The sequence below is a fragment of the Vidua macroura genome, chromosome 1 (genome assembly GCF_024509145.1).
Source record: "Vidua macroura isolate BioBank_ID:100142 chromosome 1, ASM2450914v1, whole genome shotgun sequence".
NCBI classification, from domain to species: Eukaryota; Metazoa; Chordata; class Aves; order Passeriformes; family Viduidae; genus Vidua; species Vidua macroura.
In genome coordinates this window covers 10,244,216-10,269,463 of record NC_071571.1, presented here as the reverse complement: position 1 = coordinate 10,269,463, position 25,248 = coordinate 10,244,216, and the positions used below count along the sequence as shown (strand labels likewise).

Sequence of the window (25,248 nt, the reverse complement as noted above, 5' to 3'; positions counted from 1 at the left end):
TTGTCTTCATGGAAATCCTCTTCCTTTATCCTCCAACTTTCTGGTTAAGAGGAGGCTTCTCTTCGAGGTCTTTTGATTTCATTTTCAGTATCTTCTCCAGATTTTTGTCCCTGCATGTGTGAATTGCAGGTTTGCCTGCTTATTCCACACTTTTTTCCACTTTTCCAAGATGATTTCCAGGAGTTTCTTTGTAGCTATCAGCTAGATAGCTCAAGGCCCATCTTGAGCAGGAATTCTAATGCCCTTAACACCAAGCATATTTACCTCCTCTTTTGTGGATTGTTGTAGACAATATTGCCTTCCCATCCATCTTTGAGGCTCTAACTAGAGTACCATACACAGCCCAGACATTTATTTCTTTCTTTATTTTACAACTGTTCTGTGTCCAAACCTCACAGGTTATTTTAGGAGGAAATCTTTTCAAATTGAGGACTTTTGCTGCATCTACTTGGTGAAACCTCATCTCATCTGTGACCTTGGTCTCGATTCTTACATCAGGCTCTCTTCTGGCCCTGAAAAACAGTGCTGACCTCTTGCATCTATCCAGGATGATTTCTTATTCACCCTTGGTGGGCTTGCATGCTGAAAAGGAGCTCTAAGAGTCCACAAAATTCTGCTTCTCCAAAGTCTTTCTCACAACTTCCCTTTGCTGTCCCTTCCAGAGATACCTTTGAGGGCTCAGAGCAGAGGCCAGGCTATGATCTGCTGTGGCAGACAGTGGTGGATCCATGTTGCAGGGACCACCTTGTGTGATGCACTGGAATGGATTTCTGCCCCTGAGAGTGCTGATGGGGATATGTGTTAGTGTGGCTTTGGGTGGGGAGTGCTCTAGGTTGTGAAGGGCTTCTGGGCCAGGAGGGGAACCAGTTTGAAGAAGTTGCCCTTCCAGCTGTTGCTTAAAATCATTGCTGCCCTCCCATTTCTCTGCTGCAGGGGTTCATCAAATTTGTAATGCCTTGTATCTCCTGTGTTTTTTTCTGCATGTTTTTTTAGCTTCTTATCTTCATAGCATGTCAGGGCTGTTTTTTTCCATGTGTCTCAAATTACTTTAGGTAGAATAAATGTATAACTGCACTTGCAGACTTAATCCTTTTTTTCAAGCAAGTGTTTGAAGCGCTTGCCTCAGTTCTTAAAGTTCTTCTCAGTGCCCCAGTTGTAATCTTTATTTAATGTACTCAAAATTCCTAAATTCTTTCTAGTGAATGAAACACTATGAATATCACTTATTTCTCAAATATTTTGTTCCTCTGGGAACTTGTCTAAGTGGAGAACATCTTAGTTAAGTTATTCTCAATCCCTTTATAAATCAAATCACTGAATATGCATAAATTGAAATGTCTGAGATATGAGAAGGAAATATGTCTTTATCAGGTTTTATGAGAGTCTGAACTCTGACTAGAAAAGTAATGTGTACTTTGAGGAAAAGGAAGACAATTTCTGGCTCAAAGTTAATCAGAGTAGTGAGGCATCTGGTTTTGGTATTTGTAATGAACTGCTTAGTGATTTCTTAGAGGAGAAATGTGAATAAAGGACAATTAAATCCCGTGTAGTTCTTATGATACCAGAACTACTTTTCTTACTTAAAATGATTATTCTAAGGAGAACCAGAATGGCTGGGAAAAAAGTAAAGTGTTGAAAGTAATTAATCAATAAACAAGTCTTGAGCCTTCTTTTTGTAACCATTGTTAAAAACAACAAAATGAGTACCAGTTAAATTTGTCTGATTCAAACAATCTAATTTCCTTAATCTAACACTATTTGTAATCAGATTTTTTTAAACCATTTTCAGTAGCTCTGTTGTAGTGTTTTCCACATCAGAGGCCCACCAGAGACATCAAGGCTCAGAAAAAAGAGCAGATGTGACTCTGGGCAGAGGACAGTTTCTTCCATTTGGATTCTGTGGAGAAGGAAATGCTTGGCAAATGGCATTTGTTTGCAAATGAATTGCTGATTTTAAAAATAACTTTAAAGCAACTGTAAACATTCTGGGGCCGAAGCGATCGTGCCTCAGCAGAAGTGATGTTGCTCATACTAGAGATATCCTGGCATACTTTAAAGGTAACAATAGGCCAAAAGCAGCCAACCCCAAGCCATTCTGCACCTGGTGTGCAATGTACAATTTCCTGACCTTTCTGTGAGAATGTCTTAGACCAGGAATTTCACAATTATCAGCAAGAAAGAGACAGATTCAAGATGCTTCTGACCAAGTAGCTGCATAACCAAACTGTCCTTACCTCTGAAATAACTCAGGACTCACAGAAGTATGAATAGTCATGGTTTAAATCCCCAGACAGATATTAATCTTATGATTGTTCAAGACTTTAAACTTTTATTTCTTTAATAAAAAAACTGAAAATGGTTGGATTATATGATTCAGACTTCAATATCAAGCACTGTAATAGCATAGTTGGCTCTATTCTGAGTGTGTCTGGAGTCCTTAATTCTCTGCAACAGAATATTTTCTTTTTCTTTGGATCTTTTTATCCCAGAAGGCAACAATTTCATTTTCTGTTTAGGCTGGATCTAAAGAGTTCACGAAGAAAGGATTACCAGAGTAGTAAAGCTGCAGCTATTATTTTGCAAAGCAAAAAAAAAAAAAAAACAACCTTTACTTGCATAGCATTAGGAAGTTTGCCATTTACACTAGATTTAATAAATGCTCTTGTTTCAATTTAATACAAGGAATGTTGTACTGTGGTATTGAGAAAATGAATATTTGACAAAATTATTTGCAGTTAAACTTTGGCAGTCTCGCAGTTGCTGTGCACGGAGATTGGTAAGCAACCACTGGTTTGGCTTTGTTGAGTTAGTGCTGTGTGGTTCTGAAACGTGTCCTGAAGACAATCAGGAAATTCGTTGTGGTTTGTTTTCTGAGTTTTCTCCCTGATACAGCTTTTCTATTAAAACCTTCTTTACATTCAACACAAACATTTAGTCCTTTTACAAATTTGGAAAGGAAGAGGAAGGGGATTTTCCTCAGTGCCATGTGGAAATTACCTAATTTTTGTTAACAGATCCCTTTTTGTGTGGTTTTAACTTGTGGTTTCCTTTACGTTCATAATGTGTTGCTTAACCAGATGGGACTGGGTATTAACTACCTTCACTTGCTAAATTTTATTGCCATCTCAGTAGACTTAAAAAAAAGAAGATGACTGGTTACAAAACATATCGTTGCTGATGTAGAGTTTACTGCTCAACTAAATCAAAACCCCAGTGTCAGGAGAAAAAGGCTCCACATGGAGCTAACAGTGTTTGTCACAGCTGCCAGAAGGCGAGAGGCCTTTCTCCATCCTGTCCTTCCCAGCATTTCTGCACATGTGATGTCTGCCGGATATGGCTCACACTCAGAGGCACAGTGGTACTTGCTGTTACTCACTGGACAGTGGGAGCTCTCTGCTCAGTTTGCCAGTGTGTGAAGAACCTGAAAGGCCTCCCTGCAGCAGCATGCTGCTAGGGCATGAGAGTCTGGCAGCAGCACTCTGGCAAAGTGACAGAAGTGGCTAAGTGAAAATCTTTAGAGGAAGATTTATTTCGGTAAATAAGCAATTATAAGTTAGGCAATCATAGATGGACAGAAAAGCTCTGTTTCCAACCATCTTGTGGAGTTATACAAGATTTTGGAAAGCAGCACCACGATTAGCAGCTCAGTGGGAGGTAGGAACAAGGTAATAAATTGTAGGAGTAACAAGGTGTGCATCAATTGCCTATTGTTGGGGTTTTGTTTTCCAGAATTAGCTAGGGGAACTCTACCAGTCTGCTTTGTATGGGAAACGGTTTTGTGACCTGAAAACTGAGGGGTAATTCGTGTTCCTAAATGTCTAGTTCCCTATGTTACCCACGATATGTGTGTGTGACTGGCAATCCCAGCACTGGGTCTGCAGAGCCTGGGCCCCTTCCAGAGGGAACCCTTGTGCCATAAACACTACTGGACACTTCTGTACATAACATAACAATCCTTCATTTTTAAATGCATGAAAGTAGCTGTTAATGTTTGTCTAGTGAGATCAGGGCCTGACAGGCACAAATCCTGTGCTGGTGTGGTGGGTAGGCACGTTGTTTGGAAGGACCCTGCTGCAGTGGGGATGGGGACAAGAATGTCAGGAGCAGGAGGGCTCACGGGGTGTGGTGTTTATGGCAGGGAAGCAGCAGTGCAGGTCCAGGCTCTGGCACCTGTGCTCTGCTGCAGAAAGGGCTGAGGCATGTGGCATGGCTGGGAAAGAGGAGCTCTGGCACTGAGCTGGGACACAGGCTGTTCCACTCACTACCAAATGAAGCTGTTGCTTGAGTTTCCTACATCCTCCCCCCTGTCTTCAGGCCAGCTCAGAAGATTAATGGCAGTGTGTTTATCCGAGGAGGGCTGGCGCTTCGCTGAACTTGGGCTGAGGACAATGGGACGTATCCCCGGTGGCCCAAACTGATTTCCTCTGGAGGCCGTGTAACGAAGCGATTTATCCCGCACGGGGATGGGCCCTAAGCCCCGTCTCAGAGAGACAGCCTTGGCTGGAGCACAGCTGGCCTCCTCACCAGGCCTGCCACTCCCACAGCACAGATGTGGCACTGCGTGCAGGTCACAGCAAGGTCACAGCATCGGGATTTGTGCGAGAGGTTTTAGCAATCGGCTTTTTTCCCAGCAGCGTCTAATCTCTCAAGTTCGCAAAGGAAGAATTGCTCTGAATTGCAGCCTAGGCAGAACCAAGGAAGGAAACACTTCAAAGATTTCCTTCTTTATAACATCCTCCATTTCTCAGAGCTGTTATCCTGCAGACGTGGAGTCCTTTGTGTTTCTCTTGCTGTCAGGCCGGGGAGGGCAAACAGCCAAGGTGACAGGACAGACCCATGGTTCAGTCCATGTCTGGTCAGAAGTTTGTGCCCCATCCAGAAGCCACTGATCTGGCCCTGATCATTCGTACAGTCCAAGCTCCAGCTTCTCCAGCTTCTGGGCTACTGCTCCTTTTGTGGCCATTTTTTAATTTAGTTTTTGGAACACAGCTATATACCCTACTAGAGAATTTAGAGACTTCCTGTTGAACAGTTCAGTTCAAGATCTGCCTGGACTTTGCTCTCCTTGCTCATGAGGGTGCCTGGGGATCCCTGCCTGCCCCTGGCAGCCCACACTGGAGCAGAGCTGGCAGCAGGCAGAGCCTGCAAGGGTTGGAGTGACATTACAGAAGTTGTAAGATCTTTGTGTTCCAGCCCCTTCCCAGCTGGAAGCAAGCTGCTTCACTCCAGTTTTCCACAGTTTCATACTCAGAGGCATGTGTGCCTCAGATACTTAACACAGGTTGGTATCACACCAGTAAATAGAGAAGGAAAGGGCTGTGGTGACAGAAAATTCAAGTCTTTTCTGGCCACTAGAAAATGCTGCGGCCATTTTTGTGCAGTTCAAAGTGTATTCACAGAATACACTGTGTATTCACAGAAACAGAAAGGTGAGGAATTAGGAAGGCAGTCTTACATTATCTGTGTCTTAGAAGATGAAATAAAATTTTGGCAATAAAAGAGCATCATGACAAAATGTGTTTAAACTTATTTAAAACTCTACTAAAAACTGCTCCTTTAAATTTTCTTAGACTTTGAGAGAACTTAATTTCAGCATATATCCAGGACTTTTAGGTGGAGATGATTGTACTGCATACCTGGGCATCTCTGAAAGAATGCATCTAAATCCTGTAATATGAATAGCCTTTAGATTTTTAAAGAAAATATTTGATGAAAATATTTGATATTTGGTACAGTTGATAGATGAAAAATTAGTGTGAATATGTCACAAATGTAAATTTAATACTTGTAACAGATTTAATCTTTAGAGCTCAAATATAACTTTTCACAGCAGCTCCTTCAATGTTCATTTCAATTTTAAAAGTGTTTGTGTAAAGATGGTTCTCTTTTGCAATTCAGAACTTTTGCCAGGCTTTTGATTTCCATTCTCCAATATTCTGTATCATTACTAATTGCTCTTTTAAGTTTGTTGCCATTGAAGCTTTAATGTTGAAAAACTTTAGTAAAAAGAATATTTACTTTCTTAAGGCATCCTTTTTTTTACCCTACTCACTTGTCTAGTTCAAGTATTAACAGGGAGGATTTCAAAGACTTCCTTTCCATCAAATGCAGGTAGTTCAGTGAGAGTTAATCCTGCAGACATACTCCGTTATCTGTGCTGAGCTTCCAGTGAAACAGAATTGTGTTCCTTTCTGAGCAGCAAGACAGTTCAACATGCAAATACTGGAGTAATTTTAATGAATTAAAAACTTTACAAAGCATATTTTGATAATACTATATTACTGTTTTCATAAGAAATAATTGCATTTAGTACTTTCTCCATAACAAGCAGCAATGACCCTTCCAATTTTCCGTAAGTGGGGAAAAAAGAAAATCTGGCCTTCTCATCTTACTTTATATTTACATCGGATTTGCACATAAAAATGATTCAGTAGTATTGCATTTTATAACCAGGATGTGGAGGTTCTTATTATAGCAACATCTTGGCTTAGTTATAAATAGCAATAGTGCATGTTTGGGGGCCTGGACTGCTGAACTCCATAGGTAATCCGTTGTCAGAACCTATTATCGTTTCAGCTATTGGTGGGCATGAATTAAAGATTTGTTTCTGTCAGACTGAATAGTGCTTAAAGACAGTACCTGGGGCCAGCCAAGCACAAGGGCTGTTAAACTTGGTGTTGTTCACATGGAAGTAACAAGATCTCTAAACAAAGGGCATCTGGAAGAGCAAAGATGCCAATCACTTGAAGGGTTAATGAAAGGCCTGTCATGTGGGCAAAGAGATCTTGGGGAGAGAATTTTTCTTTATTGAATGTTGGGGTGGGGACTTGATAAGGATTAGGTAAGAGTGGTGCTGGAAAGGTGAAAAAAGGCAGGACAGAGACAGTAAGGAGAGGTAACTGGGGCAAGTGAAATGAATGAGGAGGGAGGGTATGGGAGCAAGTGAGAAGGAAAAACCAAGTTAAATGGAAGAAGGCCCAGGATTAAAAGTGAAACAGCCATATGGATGTGCTAAGGTTCAGAGGGTCCCTGCTGCTTCAGTGTGCCCCTTTGGCTGTGCGGTGTTTTCTGTTTGTTGGGGTTTTCTTTTCTTTGCCTCTGCTTCTTGGGACTCCTTTCCTTTTTCCTTGGTGAGAGAATTGCTGTGCTCAAAACAGAACATCACTCTCGAGTTCAGTCTGTGCTGAAATGTGCCATGTCCACCTTGCTACAGCTAAGGTGTTAGGGTGATGTCTGGACTTGATGATGTACCAGCCCCTTCTAACAGTTAATTTCAGAGTCAAGATCCAGGTTTCTCCAAAGTAAAAAACTTCTGCCATAGAGAAAGCTATTCTCACTTTTCCTTTTGTTTTTAAAGTGCTGCTGTCTTGAAAAAAGAAGTTCAAAGAAAACTTCTGATAAGTATTTAAGTATTTCCAGTAGTCCCAGTAGTGGTGTCATATTTAGTTGGAAAACTAATATAAATGTTCCTACTGTGTGTTTTTGACTTTTCAGATATTCTTTCTCTTTAATAATCTTGTAAAACATAAGAATTTTTATATTAACTTCGAAAATTTTGTGTTAATAGGCAAACTTTGGACCAGAAGTATGAAGGTTGCTTACAATATACTACATAAATTAGGCACAAAACAAGAACCAATGGTACGGCCTGGAGACAGGGTGAGTGTCTCAATGGTTATTTGTAATAGTTCAAATCCAATATTGACAAAGAGAGAATGAGGTATTTGGGGTGCTCAGAGGAAATGAGTGAAGTGAAATAATGGGGTGTGGGACAGGGTGCTGAAATCTGCTGTTTCCTCACTAAGACTGATCATTCAGACAGATGTTTTGAGCTGCATATTAAGTAACCTGAGCTGGTACCCCCAAACTTGAAGTTGTGGCAACATCAATAATAAACATTCCCACAGAAAGTGATTTTTGGACATTGAACAAGTCTGTTTAGCAAAAGCTTGCTTATGGAGCCTGGAGGTGTCATGTAGATAAAAAACTTACTTACTAATGACTTTGTAACTGTTGAGATGGTAGAAACAAGAGAAGTGTTGTGGAGGACAAAGACAAGCAAAGTCAGCACATTTTGGCAGTCAGTTGAATAAATAAATGACGCTGACTGGTAACAGAGAGAATTTTTCCATTCCTGGTTCTGTCTCTGATGCAGCTACTGCTAGAGGCTGAATCTAAGTAGATGGATAAAGCCCACAGAGAGCAAGAGTTGCAGAGGTAGCACTTGAAGATGTTAAATGAAGACAAGAACATCCTATGGTTTTGCTAACAATGTACTTACAAACCTACCCCTTTGACTGCCAAGGCTGGCTTAGCCTGCTGCTCATTTTCTCTGACAAAGTGTGTATAGAAAATTCCACAGGTCCCATTCCAGTTTGGATCTAAGCCATGGAATGGATATTCCAGAACAAATTTGTCAGAAATGCAAATTTTAGTCCTGTCCTAGTGCTTAGAGTTGGGAGTGGGGGATTAAGTTTCCCCCTCCAGTGTCTGATAGCAATTCTCAAACTATTGGTTCACTTGATCCTCTTGTGCCACATGTGAGAAACATGTATGCTTGCATTACACATCTTAGGGCTTCAAAAATGAAAGCATGCATTAATGCTTCACAGAAGGAAAAAAGAGGAAAAAACCCAAAAGAGACAGTCCTTCCTGTGTTTCTTTTTGAAATAAATCATAAAGAAATTAACTAAAAGATCTCTATATCCTTAATCTAAATTGCTTCCTACAATGGCATTCAGCCAGGACTAAGATCTGAAGACTCTCTTTTACTTGACCTAAAAGTGTGTCTCTCTGCAACAGCAGAAGCAGCAAGTTATTCAAGTGTACGCATCAAAACAGTCCACCCAGAAATCTCCAAAAGAATAAAGTTCACATATGGGCCATGTGCATCTCTCCTTATTTACTGTGTGCTGCCTGCCCATCTTCGTAGTCATTTTCTGCAGCAGTCACTGACATCTCCTAACATTAAGAAAGGATTTGTGGATAGTTCAGGCTGAAAACTGGAAGTTTAGCTAGCACAGGACAGGAAGGAACAAATTGCAGCTCATCTAAAATAAGTCAGCCTAGATTAGAGTAAAACGATGTTTGTAGCTGCGTGCTGAAAGCATATGCTTTGTGTTGTAAAAACATCTTGCCTGGCATCCCTGTGTAACAGGAACGTGATCATTTGAGGCAATTTCACATTGAAGATGAGGTGTTACAGCACTTCTGATGATCTAGGCTGTGATTCTGGCTGTTACACCCCTGTTGTAATAACAAAAAAGCTTTCTGAGCTCTTTGAAGGTGACTTTATTCTACGAAATGTATATTGTGTGGCAACACTTAAAGACAGTTTTAAATACTAAATGAAATACAGGCACATATTTCTGGTCTTTTCCAAATGAGAATGTATTTGTTTCCTTATTTTGATATGTATAAAATAGTTTCTATTTTCCCTTTAAAAACAACTTCTGTCAATACAATCTGTTTTTCATGACTACCATTACCTCACCTTTTAGGTTCTTTGTCTGAGCCAAAAAGTAAATGAATGTGCCTGCATCTCCTTCCTTGTTTCTGGTATTATACATGGCAAAGTGCATTTGCCTTCTATAGTAACTTCAGAAATTTAACCTTGTATCATCCCAGACAGCTGCCTGGAAATTAATCTTGCTCTCTGAAATATCTACTAGCTAACCAGATTCTCATCTGCTAATATGCACTGTATGATTTTGTTCCTTCAGCCCTTTTTGCTTTTACACACATTATTTATTTATTTGGTACAAGTCTGATAGTGATTAATGTTTTTTGGAGAGGAAGTTAATGCCTCATTCCCACTGGACTTCAGTGAGATTTTTTTCACCTCTGTCAGCTCCTTTTCAAAGATTCCCAGCCAAACCTTCACTGCCTTTATGTACGCAAAGACCAATGCAAAACCTAAGAACCCTCAAAGTAAATTTTGGGATCTATCAGATGTTTGCTGGGCTCAGCAATCTCTACCATCCCCTCCATGCACCTGGCAAAATCCCTGTATTTGCATATAGTAAGCTCTGCACAGCCATGGAATGTTTAATGTGTAACTGTGCAGATAAAGTAGCAATGCATTTGCTCTGACTCTAAAGAATTCCGAGGTTAAAGTCTTCAGCCTAAAAACTAGAGATATTTTGGACCCATTTGGACAAGGCTGGTTAGATTTCTTCTAGTTTGAAGAAACCAAGTTGATGATGGAAGGTGTCTACCTTTGAAACCATGTAAAAATTCTGGGAACACTTACAATCTCCAGTAACAGAACTTTGGAGCATACATGGAAACATCATGATTTTACTTCAACAAAACTTCAGTGGATGTTAAAGCAGTCAAAACTCAAGAGCTGCTAAGTAGTTTCAGCAAATGGCAAGGTGCTGTGGTAACTCACCCCTGTCCTATGTGCGAGCCCAGAGGAAAGAGGTTTGGAATCTTTTGCTGTGCCTTTGCACACCGCTGCAGTTGAGTGTGCAGGAGTTACCAGCTGTGTTACAGCTGTTTAGGACATGAGCTGAGAATGCCCATCTGACTGAACTGAAACAAGCCACAGAGAGGATCTGGCCAGTAAGGCCATTCACCAGTGAGAGCAGTCCTGTTCCCTGCCCTTGCAAGGAGAACTGTGGGCTCTCTGAAGTGGCTGGATCCTCAGCAAGGCTGTGACCCCTCCTTTCCCTTTGCCTGTGGAGGATCTCAGGCATTGTCCTGCCTCAGGCAGGGCCTGCAGGAGTTAAGCTGCACAGCTCAGCAGCCACTGATCATTCTGGTGATCTGTGATTGGTTTTGGCATTCTTTTAGCTAAATAATTCCCCAGCCCTAGCCCTGAAGCTGTTAAGTTCAACAGATCCACACCTAGGTTGGCATGTGATATGGCCAGCTCTGGATGTGACGTTTGCTTCTAGATACCAGTTTTTGTGTGTACACAGCACACAGAAACTTTACACTGGAACAACAGGACAGTCCTAGAACAAAACTGTTGTATGAGGCAAGGTGTAGTGAAACAAAACAGTGTGTTAATGATTGGCATAATGACATCCTAAGTCTGGATCATTTGATTTGGTCACACGTACACTTCAGTTTCAGTAACTTCAAGCAAATTATTACATTAGAATCTAAAATCCTTCTCATTCCATTTACTTAGGTTATTTAACACAGGTAAAGTAATCAGTTAATTCAGAACCAGATGGAAGGTGTTGTCAATGCAGGAAAAAATGCAGCATGAAAACATTTAACTACATCCTATGTGAAAATATGAATAAAAAGAATATTTATCAGGATAAATTCCTTCTGATTCCTCATTCATCTGTTATTAGGCATTTGAATAGCTGTCTTAGAAGTGCTCCGGTATTATCTGCATCCAAAAGGAAGCATGGAAACTCCAGTTATCATTATCTGACACCTAGGATAAAACATTTTTAATGTACATCTCTCTCTTTCAGGTAACCCTCGTGTTTCCTAACAATGACCCTGCTGCTTTCATGGTGGCATTTTATGGCTGCCTGCTTGCGGAAGTTGTCCCCGTCCCTATTGAAGTGCCACTTACAAGAAAGGTGGGGAACTGAGTTTTTTCTCTTTACTCCATTTTAGCACTTATGTCAGAATAAATCACAACTGGACATAGCTTTCGAGTACATTTTTGTGGTTAGCTAGCTCTGAATCTGAGGATACCAAGATGGTACAGTGTGGTGAATTATATATAGTTCCTTCTGTTTTGTGATAGAAAATCTGAAGACTTGCTTGCAGTTTCAGCAAATGCAGGTCTGCATGGAAAATGAGAGGAACATTTTCCAAGAGAACAGCTCTGCCAGTCATAGATGGATTACCTTTGTTGCCTTTTAAAGCCTTCTGGTGTTGGCCACTGACAAAGAATCATTGGCAACAACTGCTGATTTTCCACCTGTCCCTGCAACCCAAGCTATGTTATAATGCCACTGGTGCTGTGTGTGCTACTTCAAAGCTGTTATGGAAATGCCTTCTCCTGCGTCTATATGTGTCCCAAAGCTTCTGTCACCACAGTCACCTCTGCCAAGGGTGCTACTTAAACAAATTCAGCTCAGGAGCTCTTGCCACAGAACATACATTCATAGAGAAAACTGACCACTGCTAATCAAAAGCATTTCACATCCAGTGTTGGTTCAAAGATACAACCACGTATCCCAGAGAAGTGTTAGGAGGCAGCTAGAGCAGTTCCAGCTGGAAGGAGTGTTTGGGGGCAGTGAGGGGTGGAGGAGAACCACAGCTGGGTCACTCACATAGATTCTGCAGAATCTGAGGATGTATGCCTTGAAAGCTGTAAAATACAGCAAAATGTATTTATTCATTACAAGGGTTGTTTTGGTCATATCCTCTTAATTTTCCATATCTGGCTGCTCCCACATACCACTTGTATAATTACTCTTTTATTAGCTAGCACTAATAATGCCTTACTTTAATTATTTGGTCTGGGCTTGTCCACACAAAGAGCATTCTTTAATCTTTACAAGTTTTCTTTTTCAAGTGAATTGTTTTGGAAAATGCTGACTGAAGCCATGAGATGCCAAGCAAAGACCTGAGCAAATGTATTGCATTGGTCACATTTTCAATATTTCAATTGTCAAGGGCTTTTCATTGAAATGCTCCAGTATTAGCGTTCTCTGGAGCAGAAGCTCAAATCTTTGCTTCATAGACAGGAACCCTCCCTTTCAAATGAAAGCCATAAAAACAAGATTGTAAGCCCTCACAAAGCCTTTGCAGTTTGGGCATCTCAGCCAACAGCCAATTAACAGCTCAAAATACCTGGAGATTCCTTCCTAAATGAATCTGCTTGGACCTTTCTCACCTCTGGGAAGCTGAGTTGACCTCAACATTTCTCCATTACAATCGCACATGTCCCAGCCATCATCTGTGGTGAGCCCCTGCCATGGTGAAACCAGAAGGTGGCAGGGAGAGAAGGGCTGGGATCAGGAGGAGGGGGCAGTTGATGAACTGGTGAAGGAGGAGAGAGATGGAGGGAGGGAGTGGATCAGACAATAAGAGACCATGATCCAGCTGAGCAGACTTGAGAGGCACTGAGCAGAAGGAAAGACCAAGGGAAAGAGGAGACAGGATGTGCCCCAGCTTTAACTGTCTGAGACTGGAGGGAAGATGCAGGTGAGCTGGAAAGGCCATGCAAGGGGAGGGGATGGGACCTCAAGTACCATACCTGCCTTGGGGAGTATGCTGTTTCATGTCTAAAATGTTGCATTTGAGAGCACTGAGAGGAGGACATGGCTGTAGAATGAGGATGGTGATCTCAGTAGAAATGTTTGCATTGGGCTCTCATTGTGCCTTCACATCTGAGGGCAGTACACTTAGTCTAAGGCAGTTGCATAACAGGGTGCATTATTTTGATAAAAAACAGAGATTTTATATGCATCAATAAAATAAGGCCAGCAGAATATGTACATTTTAAGAACTTACAGTGTGCTCAAATAGGTAAATCCACTTTCGTTACATGACAAAAATAAAGAAGCAACATGGTTTTGAGGGTTAAAAAATCTAATATGTCTTTCCCTGTTAATATTCTCTGAAGTTTAATGACATTTTAAAGCACATAGATAGGTGTAAATTTGATTTATTTTGGAACATCGGATACCACATCCACCCTGTAAACTATAAAATCCAGCTGTCCAAGTAAATACTCTGTGTCAAATGAATAACTTACCCTAATTTGGCTGCACCTCTTGGGTGTTTTTTTTTTTTTTAATATGTATCTATATATGGATATATAAATATACACTTACACATGTGTATATATATATATATATATTTATGTAAAGGAATATCTACAGACACAGACTGTTTATCTTCTGCCACAATGTTTAAATATCAAATTAATAACACAATAACAGAGATGTCAGTTAAAAAAGCAACATGATCTATACTCTATAAATAAAGCTATGCAATCTCACAGCATATACTATTTCAAATATCTTTGCATTTGTTTATATGGAAAGGCAACTGGAGTGGAAACAATGAGATGAAAATCACATTCTGAGTAGTCCCAGAAGGAATACCTCTGCCTGGTCAAATGGCAGTGGATTGCTTCTGGCATCCATGGGAAGATGTCATTCCTGTCATCACACAATGGCCTAGACTGTTATTTTATGCTTTGCCATTATTTGTTCTCTGTTCTGTATCCTCCAGTACATTCTGGCAGTGGACAACTTTTGGGTTGCTTTCTGGAAGACAGAGATGTGAACTAGCAAATTATATTTTATATTATACTATAGGCTTACAGAATAATAAGCTGATATAGGATGAGCTATTTCAGGTAGTTATATTAGCAGCCATTTTTAATATTAAAAGTTTGTATTAGCAGCTTTAATACTGTTCTATGTTTTCATAAAGAAGAGCTATTCACAGCTCTGTGCAGAATTTTGTCCCTGGCATTTTAAAACTGAGCAGTAATTTTTGCAGCCAGGTAGGCTTTTGCTTTACAGATTACTCTGCAGACATCTGTACCCACATGGAAGTAGTAGCTTTTGCTTTACCAGCATATAGATTTTGTATGTCTTCCCTTTTCTTTGTAGCATAACTGGGGTTTTTTTTAAGATTTTGACAGGATTTTTTTTCCCAGGTTACTATTAGGTGAAGGTCCATCTTGCCTTGCTCTTTCCTTCTGCATCCCACCTTTATGTTGACAGAGTACCTAGAATACCCCCAGGACTTCAGGGGATGTGTGACCTGGCATCTGGGGTGGATTGTCCAGCAGCCATGCAACATTCTCCAGTTTTATTCCCAGAAAGCTTCCTAGTGTTTGGCAAAGAAAAATTGGAAATTGGAAATTGCAATTCCTGCAGCATGGTGTTGGCTCTTTACATCTGGGACATCCGATCTAAAATTAAAAACCAAAATCCCAAGCCAACTCTTCATTCTAAAAGCAGCAGTCAGGGTTTCTGCAGTCATTGTAACAATAGAACAAGCAGAATTTTTATTTCTCCTCCTTTCCCTGAATTTAATACCATTGCAATGCCTTTGTCATCAGCACCCCCCAAAATTGTTAGAGCTAATCCTCATCCCTTCATTTATAGGCTCTGTTCTCTCAGAATGGTGTCCCTGTCTCAAAATTTGCTTATGTTTCCCAAACATTAGCAAATAATGTGTCCTATACAGCATCTCTTCCTTCAGAACTGCCACTTATGTTAATCTTGTCTGAAGCTGAGTGTTACAAACTCTTTCATTGCATGTGTTGATATGATGTGAGTTGCAAACTGTGTCATAAAATGTGCTGTCAAAGTGGATGAGATGGGAGTTTCAACATGTTGAGTTCTAGTTCAAACAGTGATTTTTACTATGTCCCTCATGAAAATATTTTAAAATAAGGTTTTGATTTCTTTTTCTGTATATTTTTTAGGTCAATGTTTTTTTCCATTTGATCGGTGCCATGAAAAATATTATTATTCTGCTCTGATACAGTCAGGGGAGCTAATCAGTTTTAATTTAAAAATAACATTTTTGTCCTCCAAGCACATTCACAGTTTTGCTCAGTCACATGCTGTGAACATAGGAAGAAATCTATCCCTCACAGATCTTCATGGCCTCCTTATCATAGGCAGAATTTGTAGCAGGGTGTGTGTGATGTGAAAGCATGTAAAAATTAATTTCTCACTCAAAATGCTATTTCCTAGCCTATTAGATTTAATGTTATGTGTGCTTCCAGCAGGCATTTCTGTACTTTTCCAGATGCTGGCTCTCACAGTATGATTGGAAGAATTGTGTATTGTCATAGGAAATCTGGAGATACCCACTCCTGGGCACTTGAGGTTTTTTTTTAAAGGATGCTTCATACAGGGTAAAAACTGTTTTTGAGGAGCTCTTTTTATTAAATCCCGAAAAGGTATTAAAGCTTTAACAGTAGCCAGGGAGGTATATCTCTTCCAATAAGTGAAATTGTCCCAGTCATACCTTTCTTTGAAAGAAGAATTCTAGTCTGAAGGAAATACACCTTGACATCTTTCCTAGTGTTTCAGGGCTCGAGATAAAATGAGCTTTGCTTTCTCTCAGCTTTACTCATTGTAGGGCTGTAGTGTGCCAGAAACACTGGAGCTCTAGATGCTTTTGAACATCTTTTGACAATGCATCTCTTTCTCCTCTGGATTTAAAATATGTATAAAACGTTTCATATACTCTTTTCAGTGGCACAGTCTTCTAGTCCCTCCAAAGAATGTAAGTTCCCTGAGCCCCCTGTGCAAACTGCTGGGCCCTGCAAGCCCTGTGCCTGTCCATCCCTCTTCATACACTTCAGCAGTGGAGCACCAAGAAGTCCTTGCTCAGTTTGTCACAGTGAATCTTAGATCCTTTGAAGTCTGTGTTTCCTTATTATATTTTCAAGTTTAGGAAATGGTAATTTCCTGGAGAGAATATCGTATTTCATGCAGTTCACTGCCAAAAATAACCATTGTCTTGCTTTTATTAAGATTTTTGGACGTTAAGGTGCTCATAGTTGCAGATTTCACATGCAAATTGCAGGCAGATATCAAAGCTGTTGTCCGAGGAGACAGTTAATTTCTTCACTGTAAAGCTGGTTATGAAGATTGTGTCTGCACTGTGTTTAATTTTTACTAAGGTCTTTGTGTTTTTAAAAAAAGAAGGGTTCCTTGATGCCTTTTCAGTTTTGCCTCAGTACTGGTAATACTTGGCCTTTACATCTGATCATTGCCCTGTTGGTTCTTTACCAGCAAATTTTTGTTAGGGTAAGGGCACTGGAGCTAAAATAAGCATTGTAACAGAAAACAAGATTAGTTCAGTCTGTGATGCTCCACCACATAATTCTCATTTTGAAAGCAGTCTGGGATTTGCAAGTGAACAGAAGTAACCTTTATCAGGCCAACCTTTGCACAGGCTGTCTCTTCCTTCCTTATTAGATAAGGACATGCACTCTCACTCATGGAGACGGGATCATAACTGTTTTCCTTCACACAGATACTCTCACAAAGCATTATAGAAATGACATTAACAGCATGCTGAAATGCAGCCACACGTGGGATTTTTTTATCCTGACAATGAATTATCACTCTGCAGCAGGAAGAAGACAGTTTGTCTCCAAGTACTGGTGAAAACCTTTAGGGAACCTTTAATAAAAGTCTTTAGAGAACTTTGAATGGCTGCCTACAGCAGAGAGGATTTCTGGCTTGCTTCATCTGAAAGATTGATCTCTCTAGGTGTGTGCAGACATAGTCTAAAGCTATGCACACCTCAATTTTCATACCCCAGCAAGTGCTGTGTCTTCAAGAAATGTAAAGTGACAGCTCCAAAGTCAGCAATTGGTCTCAAACTTCATGCTACAATCCTTCAGCTCTGCGTTTTGCCTTCCACCTGCATTACGTGTTACTTCAGACTGTCAGTTGTGGAGGATTTGACAATGAGCATCTCTGGCAAGTCTCTCCCTGTCTGCAGTTGGGACTGCATTCAGTTGTTTCACCTGGTCTCCACTAGCTCCCTCAATTTTTTTCTACCCCCACAACATTCAGCAAAATAAAGTGTTTATGGCAAGTGGGGGGTTGCCATGTAGCAGATAACTAAAATAGCAAGTCACACTTCTGACAAACCAGTGTGTCCTGAAAATCTATTCCCTTCACAGGTAGGAGATTGATTTTACTTAGAGGGGAAGAGGATTTGGGGGTTTTGGCAGAATATTATTTGGTTGTGTCTCTTGGTGACACAACCAAGAGTAATTTTCACCATTGCAACAATTCATTTCACATTACTCAAAAGGCAGGCCAATACAATAGTTTGTCTGTCAAATCTGCAATAATCATTGCCCTTAAAGTCAGTAGCCGTTTTTGTGGCCCACATGTAATCTTTGACAGCCTCAGGCAAAGGGTTGCACTTTTAGCTCAAACTTCATTTTTCAAACACAAGTTTTGCCCTTCCTCGCTGTTCTGGGCCTGTCATGCTGAGGTATGAGGAGCAGCAAAGACTGTCGTGTTTACATGGTTGAGTGTGTAAGTAACATTGTGGTGTGTCTGTGGGATGTATAAAGGTTTCAGGTCTTCCACCTCCTGGCTGTCAGTCCAGTATCCCAACACCACTTGAGTAGTTAGAAACAAATTCTTCTGTGAGGCACCAGTTATCACAGGAGAACCTATATGGGGCAAGGGATTCTTCATGTCTCTGTTCTATGCAGTAGTTTTAGGTTCTGGGTCAGGATGGAACCACCAGAAGCAGGCAGAAGGTGAGGATAACTACTTATGAGGTGTGAAAGACTGAGACTGAAGGTGGAATCGATGGACACCAAGTCATTGGGTTCATACTGCAAAATCCTCAACTGGAGCTCCTGTGGCCCTTGAGAAGAGTGTCTTTCACAGCACCTTGGCTTCAGCATCTTGATTTGCCTTTGTCTTGCAAGGCAGGATTTATTGTGGCCACCAAAGCATGGTGTGGGATTTGAAAGCCTGTGAAACACACTGTCCATGCCTGGTGAAAGTCTTCCAATCTCCTGTGGCAGTGTTATATCACATGATTGTTCAGTCATGTTTTCCTTACAATTAAAAGAATATCTGTTCAGAAAAGAATCAGGTGACAATTTTAATGCTGTTTGAGGTGGGTTGTTTTGATGTAAAGCACTGTGCTATTACAAACTGTTACATGTGCATAGATTGTATTAAGAAATCTATGTATGTGTGTGAACTGCTACAAATGAATGAATAATATTTATGTGGATATCCTCTAAGGCAGTTGATATGGCACTGAGGGAAAGCGTAGTCATTCTTTCTTGTGTTAGATAAAAACTCTACACTGTTAATACAAGTTTCTTTTTTCTGTTGTGGTCTTTTGCTGTGAGAAGAGTTTGACAAGTGATTTCTTAGCTGATGCATCCCCCAGGGCCATGGTATGCTGATGCTTGAGGGTCTACACTTTCTACTGGTTTCCTTGTGTTAGACTTCTTAATGGAATTTGTTAGGTTAATTTCTGTTTACAAAGTGCTGCATTAAATGGAATTTCATTGCTTGAGAATTGGCATTTTCTTGACATAGAGGTGAAACAGTTTGTAGCAGTGTTTTATGGGATATGCAGTTACAACAACGTTGTAGTTTAAAACTGAGATCAATGCCATTGCTGCATTCAATTATAAAATTTATATGCCTTTTTAAATTGGTAGTTAGAAATTCATACATATATTAATAAACATTTATTAGATTAAATTTAATGGGAAATTTTGAGCAATGGTAGTATGAATCTGATATTTTAAGGAACTCATGACCTCCCTTTATAGGTGACAGAGTAGCAGCTCTCAGAAGCTGTCTTGACCAAGGAGTGGTGCTCTCCATGGAGCATTCCAGCCTTCATCTTGCTGCCATTCCCTCTGAGGGACCCTCAGGACAGCCATCCCTCCTGCACTGTTCAGGCACCCATGTTTCCTTCCTCTGAGCAGACTCCAAGATTGGAGACAGGTCTCATCCTCATGTAGAACCAGGATTAGATCTTGCTAAGTGCTTGTCCCATAGGTTTGACAACACAGATGTGGAGCAGCTGACATGAGAGTCAGTGAGGACAGTAATTAATGCTGGACAAAGCCCATTAAGTCCTGGAAGCCCCTCTGGTGCAGGTGTGGTGGGACCAACAACATGCTCCCCAAAGTGTTGTTCATGGAGACACCAGTATTATTCTCTGTTTTTCAAAGAATACTCTCATTGTCTGTTTTTATATGGGCAAAGATAATACACAAGCTTAAGATTAAAAAGCCTTGCTGAAAAAATACATCTTCATTTTTTCCTGGTTTTATAAGCCTTCTGGCTACAGTAAGCAAAAGCAAATACAATAGTTCTGGATAGGAGGAGTTATATAGCATAGACTTTGACAGATCAGTTAATTGTCTCACATTGCTTGCTCAGCTATCAAAGTTCTGGTAATTGCTGCCATATACATATTTTTGAGGTGGTATGGAAAATTAAGCTTTTCCTTTTCCTCTATTCTCATTGCTTCTCCATTTTAGATGGTTTTATTTGACTACATAAAAATTGCATTAAGAATTAGTCAGGCTCTGGGCCTTTTTTTCCATCATAGAATTTTGCTTTGAACAAATCAATAGATTAAGGCAACTGTTCCATATTTCTGATTGTTTCCATTGTTAAGTGTGCTCTATGGTTGATTTGAAAGATATTTTAATTTGATCTTTTGAGTCTCTTTAGGTGGTTTTCAGTAGAATAGTTCTGTGAATAAAGGGTTAAGATTTTTATATGCATTTACATGCAGGGCTTTGCTCTATTGAAGAGTCTGTTGGATAGATGTAAAGTTCATAAAAGAGTAATGACAAAACTCTATACATAAAGCAGACGTAATGCTGTAGAAGCACAGCATCTCTTAAAGAACAACTATGGCCTAGGCTGGGAAATCATTACATGACTTCTTAGTCTTACTGCTTCTATCCCCTTGATGAAAGTAAAATGTAATGAGCTTTCTCTAATGGGAACTTGACTGTATGTAGTGCTCCTGAAATGTGCCTGTAACTACTCAATGAAATGGTTATTGACAAATCAGCTTAGGTCAACATAAATAGGGCAACTCTCACCACTGTACACCCATCATAACGTCTTAATGGTTAAAAGCTTTCTCCAGGTGGAAGCAACTGTAATCCATATAATTTTCTAGAATTGTCACAAAATCACAGAATGGTTGAGATTGGCAGAAATGTGTGGAGGTGACCTAGTCTAGCTTCCCTGCTCAAACAGGATGCCCAGGACTACATCCACGGTAGCTTTTGGATATCTCCAAGTATGGAAACTCTGCAACCTCTATGGGCACTTTGTGCCAGTCACCCTTCCAGTAAAAAGGTGTTTCCTTATTGTCAGAGGGAGCCTCCTCTGTTTTGGTTTGTGTCCATTACCTCTGGTCCCGTTGCTGGGCAAAGTAAGGAAAGAACCTGGGTCCATCTTCTTCACACCCTCCCTTCAGGTGTTTGTACACATTGGTTAGATCCCTCCCTAAGCATTCTCTTCTCAAGGCTGAGCGGTTCCAGCTCTCACTCTTTCCTCATAGAAGAGATCCTCCAGTCCCTTAATTATCATAGTGGCCCTTTGCTGACTCCAGTAGCTCTGTGTCTTCTGCTTGGAAGCCCAGAACTGGTGCCAGCACTGGAGATGTGCCTCACTGGTGCTGAGGGGGAGGATCCCCTCCCTCAGCCTGCTGGCAGTGCCTTGCCTCGCACAGCTCAGGATGCCATTTGCCTTCCTCGTGCCAGGGCACACTGCTGGTTCATGCTCAGCTTGCTGTCCACCAGGACCTCCAGGTTCTTCACCAAAAAGCTGCTCTCCAGACTATTCTGGCACAGGGGTTTGTTCCTCCACAGGTGCAGGACTTTGGTGAACTTTATGAGGGCCCTGTCTGGCAATTTCTCCAGGGATCCCTCCACATGAAACAACCCTCTGTCAGATCAGGCATTCCTCCCAGCCACTTGTCATTTCTGAAGAGATGCAAGAGCAGATGCCATCTGATGGCTTCTACTGTCTTTATGATTTATGCTGCTACTGACAAGAGGATACCTAGCTTGTGGAATTCCTTTGTCAATATACAGATGAGTTTTGATAGTCACCTAAAAGGAAATCAATTTAAAGGAAAGAGACTGTTTTCCTCTCAAAATAACATGACCCAAGGACAAAAGTGCTCTCAGCCTGTAATCACTTCTAATCAATTCTGTGTATTTTGTCATCTTTTAGGATGCAGGAAGTCAACAAATAGGCTTTTTGCTTGGAAGCTGTGGAGTTACTGTGGCCTTGACCAGCGATGCATGCCATAAAGGACTGCCTAAAAGCCCCACAGGGGAGATACCACAGTTTAAAGGTAATCTAGCCCTAGTTTATCGTGGCTCTCACTGGTCATTTACTACAACAAACTGCTCTTGTTTAATGGCTGTGGATGAGGGTCAGGCCTGTGATGAAACCCTTGCCACAGGAGCAGCTGGGCTGCTGGGACACTGCTGTCCTGGTGTGTCACTGTAGCAGTGATGGCTGTGCCAGCCTCATGGATGGAGAGCAGCACCAGTGCTCCCAATCCAGTTCTCTGCTGGCTCAGCCAGGCTGCTGAGACCATCTGTGGCCACAAAAATTCAACCAACAGACTTAGGACTGTAGTAGATGAGAAATGTTCATACAATTCACTCCTTTAGTGAAGTGTAGGGACAGTAACTTCTGACAGGGGAGTGTCAATGAAACTGCTGGGGTCAATAACAGCTTAAACTGCCCAGCCATTCCCTCAGGGAGTGCCTAAAAACACCTCAGTTGCTGCGTTAAAAAGCAGTTCTGCAAAATCTTCTTTCCCATATTACACTGAGGTTCAAAGGAAGTAATGTTTAGGTAATGGTGACACAGACTTTTCAAGAATAAAACTCTGGCAAGGAAGGCTTTTGTCTTGTCTTATCCAGCAGAAACTCAACAAAAGCTGGCTTTTGTTTGTACCTCAGGGTGGCCAAAGCTGCTGTGGTTTGTCACAGAGTCTAAACACCTCTCCAAGCCACCTCGTGACTGGTTCCCACACATCAAGGATGCCAACAATGACACAGCTTACATTGAGGTGAGTTAATGAAGATGCATCTTCTCCTCAAATCATTACATATGGCACTCTGAATGAGGTAAACATCATTATTCATTCAGGAGTCACAGAAGCAAAGAACATCCTGGTTTAGCTTGTTAATAAGTAATGTTTTTTAATAAATTCAACCACTACTGATTTCAGAATCAGTATTGTTAAATTGTTAAATTGTATTCTGAGTGTTTCTAACATTAATGTTTTTATATGGCTGCTGCAGTGTTATATTACATTTGCCTTGAGCAATCTTGGTTCTGTTCAGTGTGGGCTTGCCCACTAGCCTTGGGATGGATAGATGACAAGGTTCACAGTGAAGCTTCAGTTCTCATATCACAACCTTCATACCCATTGAAAGAGAAAGAATTTCTTGTTCAAATGCTTGCCTGCCACTGACTGCTTTATGAGTCACACTACCAAGAACAGAACAGCATCAGGAAGGGAAAGTTAGCAATGCTGTTGAAATTTAATTTTCCTCCTTTTTTCCCCCATCATTTTCTCCCCCTTCTGCATAGACTCAAATGCTTTGAATTCAGTGATGTTAATATTGAATTTAAATTATTCTTCAAAGAGACTAAGTGCAAGTGAATGGACCAAAGGTGTTTCCTGTCTTTGTGCAGTCAGGACACTGGGCTAAAGAAGCAGAGATGTCTTCACTCTCAATCTTGCTGATCATTTTCATCATGGAGAAAGATAAATGTTTAATTTGTTATCTGTCCCTGATAGTTCTGTTCTGATACTATCTGTTCTGATAGTTCTCAGACACTTACATAAAGTTACAAAAATTATTTCAATAATCACCAATGGCCACCCGCCTCTTTTCTGCTGCTTTTTCATGAGTCTCACATTCTCCTGATCAAAGAGCATGTGTCTTTCAGACTGTATACATATAGGTTATTATCACAGCACCCAGCAAAGATTCTGCAGTCAGCTCTTATCACATGCCTTATAAGATGCAGAAGGGAGAAGCTGGGGTTTACTGGTTGGCCTATAAAATCTAACATGTAAACACTGAAGAGGCTGAAATTAGGTTATTCTCTGCTAAATCTAGCCAGTTCATTAGTCACTGACATGATCAGAATTGTTAGAGTTACGTTTCCATAATGCCTGTTTTCAAACAACACATGCATTTCAGTTACCAAACCTGGGAATCTTCAGTCAAAAGAGAAAGCCTATCTGAAAAAAAAATTGCCTTTTTTAACAAAGAAATGTCTCCAAAACTCCCCAGTACTGCTGCCTTCTTAAAATAGAGTCATTAGATGTGTCCATCATTCACCTGCAGAGGAAACACTTTAAACATTGCTATTAAATAATGGAAACATGGCAATTCTTTCACACCGACTTTCCCTGCTTATTTCTTTTTAGTACAAAACATGTAAAGATGGAAGTGTGCTTGGGGTAACTGTGACAAGGATTGCACTGCTGACACACTGCCAAGCTCTGACCCAGGCCTGTGGATACACAGAAGGTACAGAGTGTGCTCATCATCCTTAAAACATGTGTACATCATCAGTGTACATCATCCTTAAAATCAAGTGGGGTTTTCAATTTATTTCTCATCAGTTGCCTATATTATGTTTTACACAGTTCAGTGCCAAAGGCTTCTAGATTTAAAAACGTGATTTTTTTTTTCCATTTGTTTCAGGAAATATGTTCATATTTAAAATACCTATAGAAGAGATACAAATAATGTCTTAACCAATATAAATCCTGCAGTGGAGATTTACTTTGAAAGTTGACCTTTGAGGTCATCAGTCATGTTATACTGAAGCTTCCTTCCTTTGAGTGGGTTTGCCTTGGGTCAATGCCATGTTCTAAAAAATAAATTCTGCCTTGTTTTTGTTGGACAGCTGAAACAATTGTGAATGTACTAGATTTCAAGAAGGATGTTGGTTTATGGCATGGAATTCTTACAGTAAGTATGTTTTTTTATTCTCTCTGAGTATTTGAAAATAAACTAACCTAATATGCTTAGTGCTGTCACAAACTGAGATGTCCTGCAGTTTCTTCTAATGCATTTTTTTCTGCTTTGAAAGCAAAATAAATTTCATTTAAACCCATGGTCTTCTCCTAGTGCACTCACCCATAATGAGCATGGTAAAGATGTCCGTGTATTTTTATGTATCATGTCAAGTACTATGACCCCATTCTTATCATGTTATCTCACCAATATGTGATTTTGAGATCAAATTTTATAGCAGAAACAAATCAAATTAGTACTTGCCTCTGTAGGGATATGATCCAGTGGCATAGTTCTATTGCCCCTGACTAGCTTCCCTGTCAAAACTCCCCCCAACAGATGTTTTTGCTAACATTAATTATTCCCAATACTTTAAATGGCATTAATTTTCTACTTGATGTTGGAATGTCTTCCTCAACTGACATGGGAGACAATTGACATATTTTTAAGGATTGCTTCTTAAGGTGCTGTTGCAATTCAATGACTGACAAATTGTTTACTATTCATTGATCATTTTAAGAACAGATGTCAAGTCTTGAAGGGTCATTGTTTGGGGTCCCATGATTTTGGGGGTTCCCAGGATTCCCAGTGGTCTGATATGTATTTCCCATGGAGTGTTACACTGTTCTTACTCTCAAAGTGCAAGTAATAACATTTCTGAACTATTAGGCTTAACACCCATAAGAATCTCATGTTAAAAAAAAAGATCTTTATCACTGGTTTAAAGCAAATGTCTAATAGAGTTGTTC

General features: G+C 40.4%; 1 protein-coding gene across 1 annotated transcript in view; it reads left to right on the top strand.

Annotated features, from left to right (window-relative positions):
- Positions 1–25,248, top strand: part of DIP2C (disco interacting protein 2 homolog C) — a 308,057-nt gene that overhangs the window by 206,008 nt on the left and 76,801 nt on the right. The window contains exons 10-15 of the mRNA XM_053984007.1: positions 7,568–7,659; positions 11,439–11,549; positions 21,675–21,798; positions 22,418–22,527; positions 23,905–24,007; positions 24,390–24,454. Of these exons, the coding sequence (XP_053839982.1) occupies positions 7,568–7,659; positions 11,439–11,549; positions 21,675–21,798; positions 22,418–22,527; positions 23,905–24,007; positions 24,390–24,454 (605 nt within the window). The remainder of the gene's footprint in view (positions 1–7,567; positions 7,660–11,438; positions 11,550–21,674; positions 21,799–22,417; positions 22,528–23,904; positions 24,008–24,389; positions 24,455–25,248) is intronic.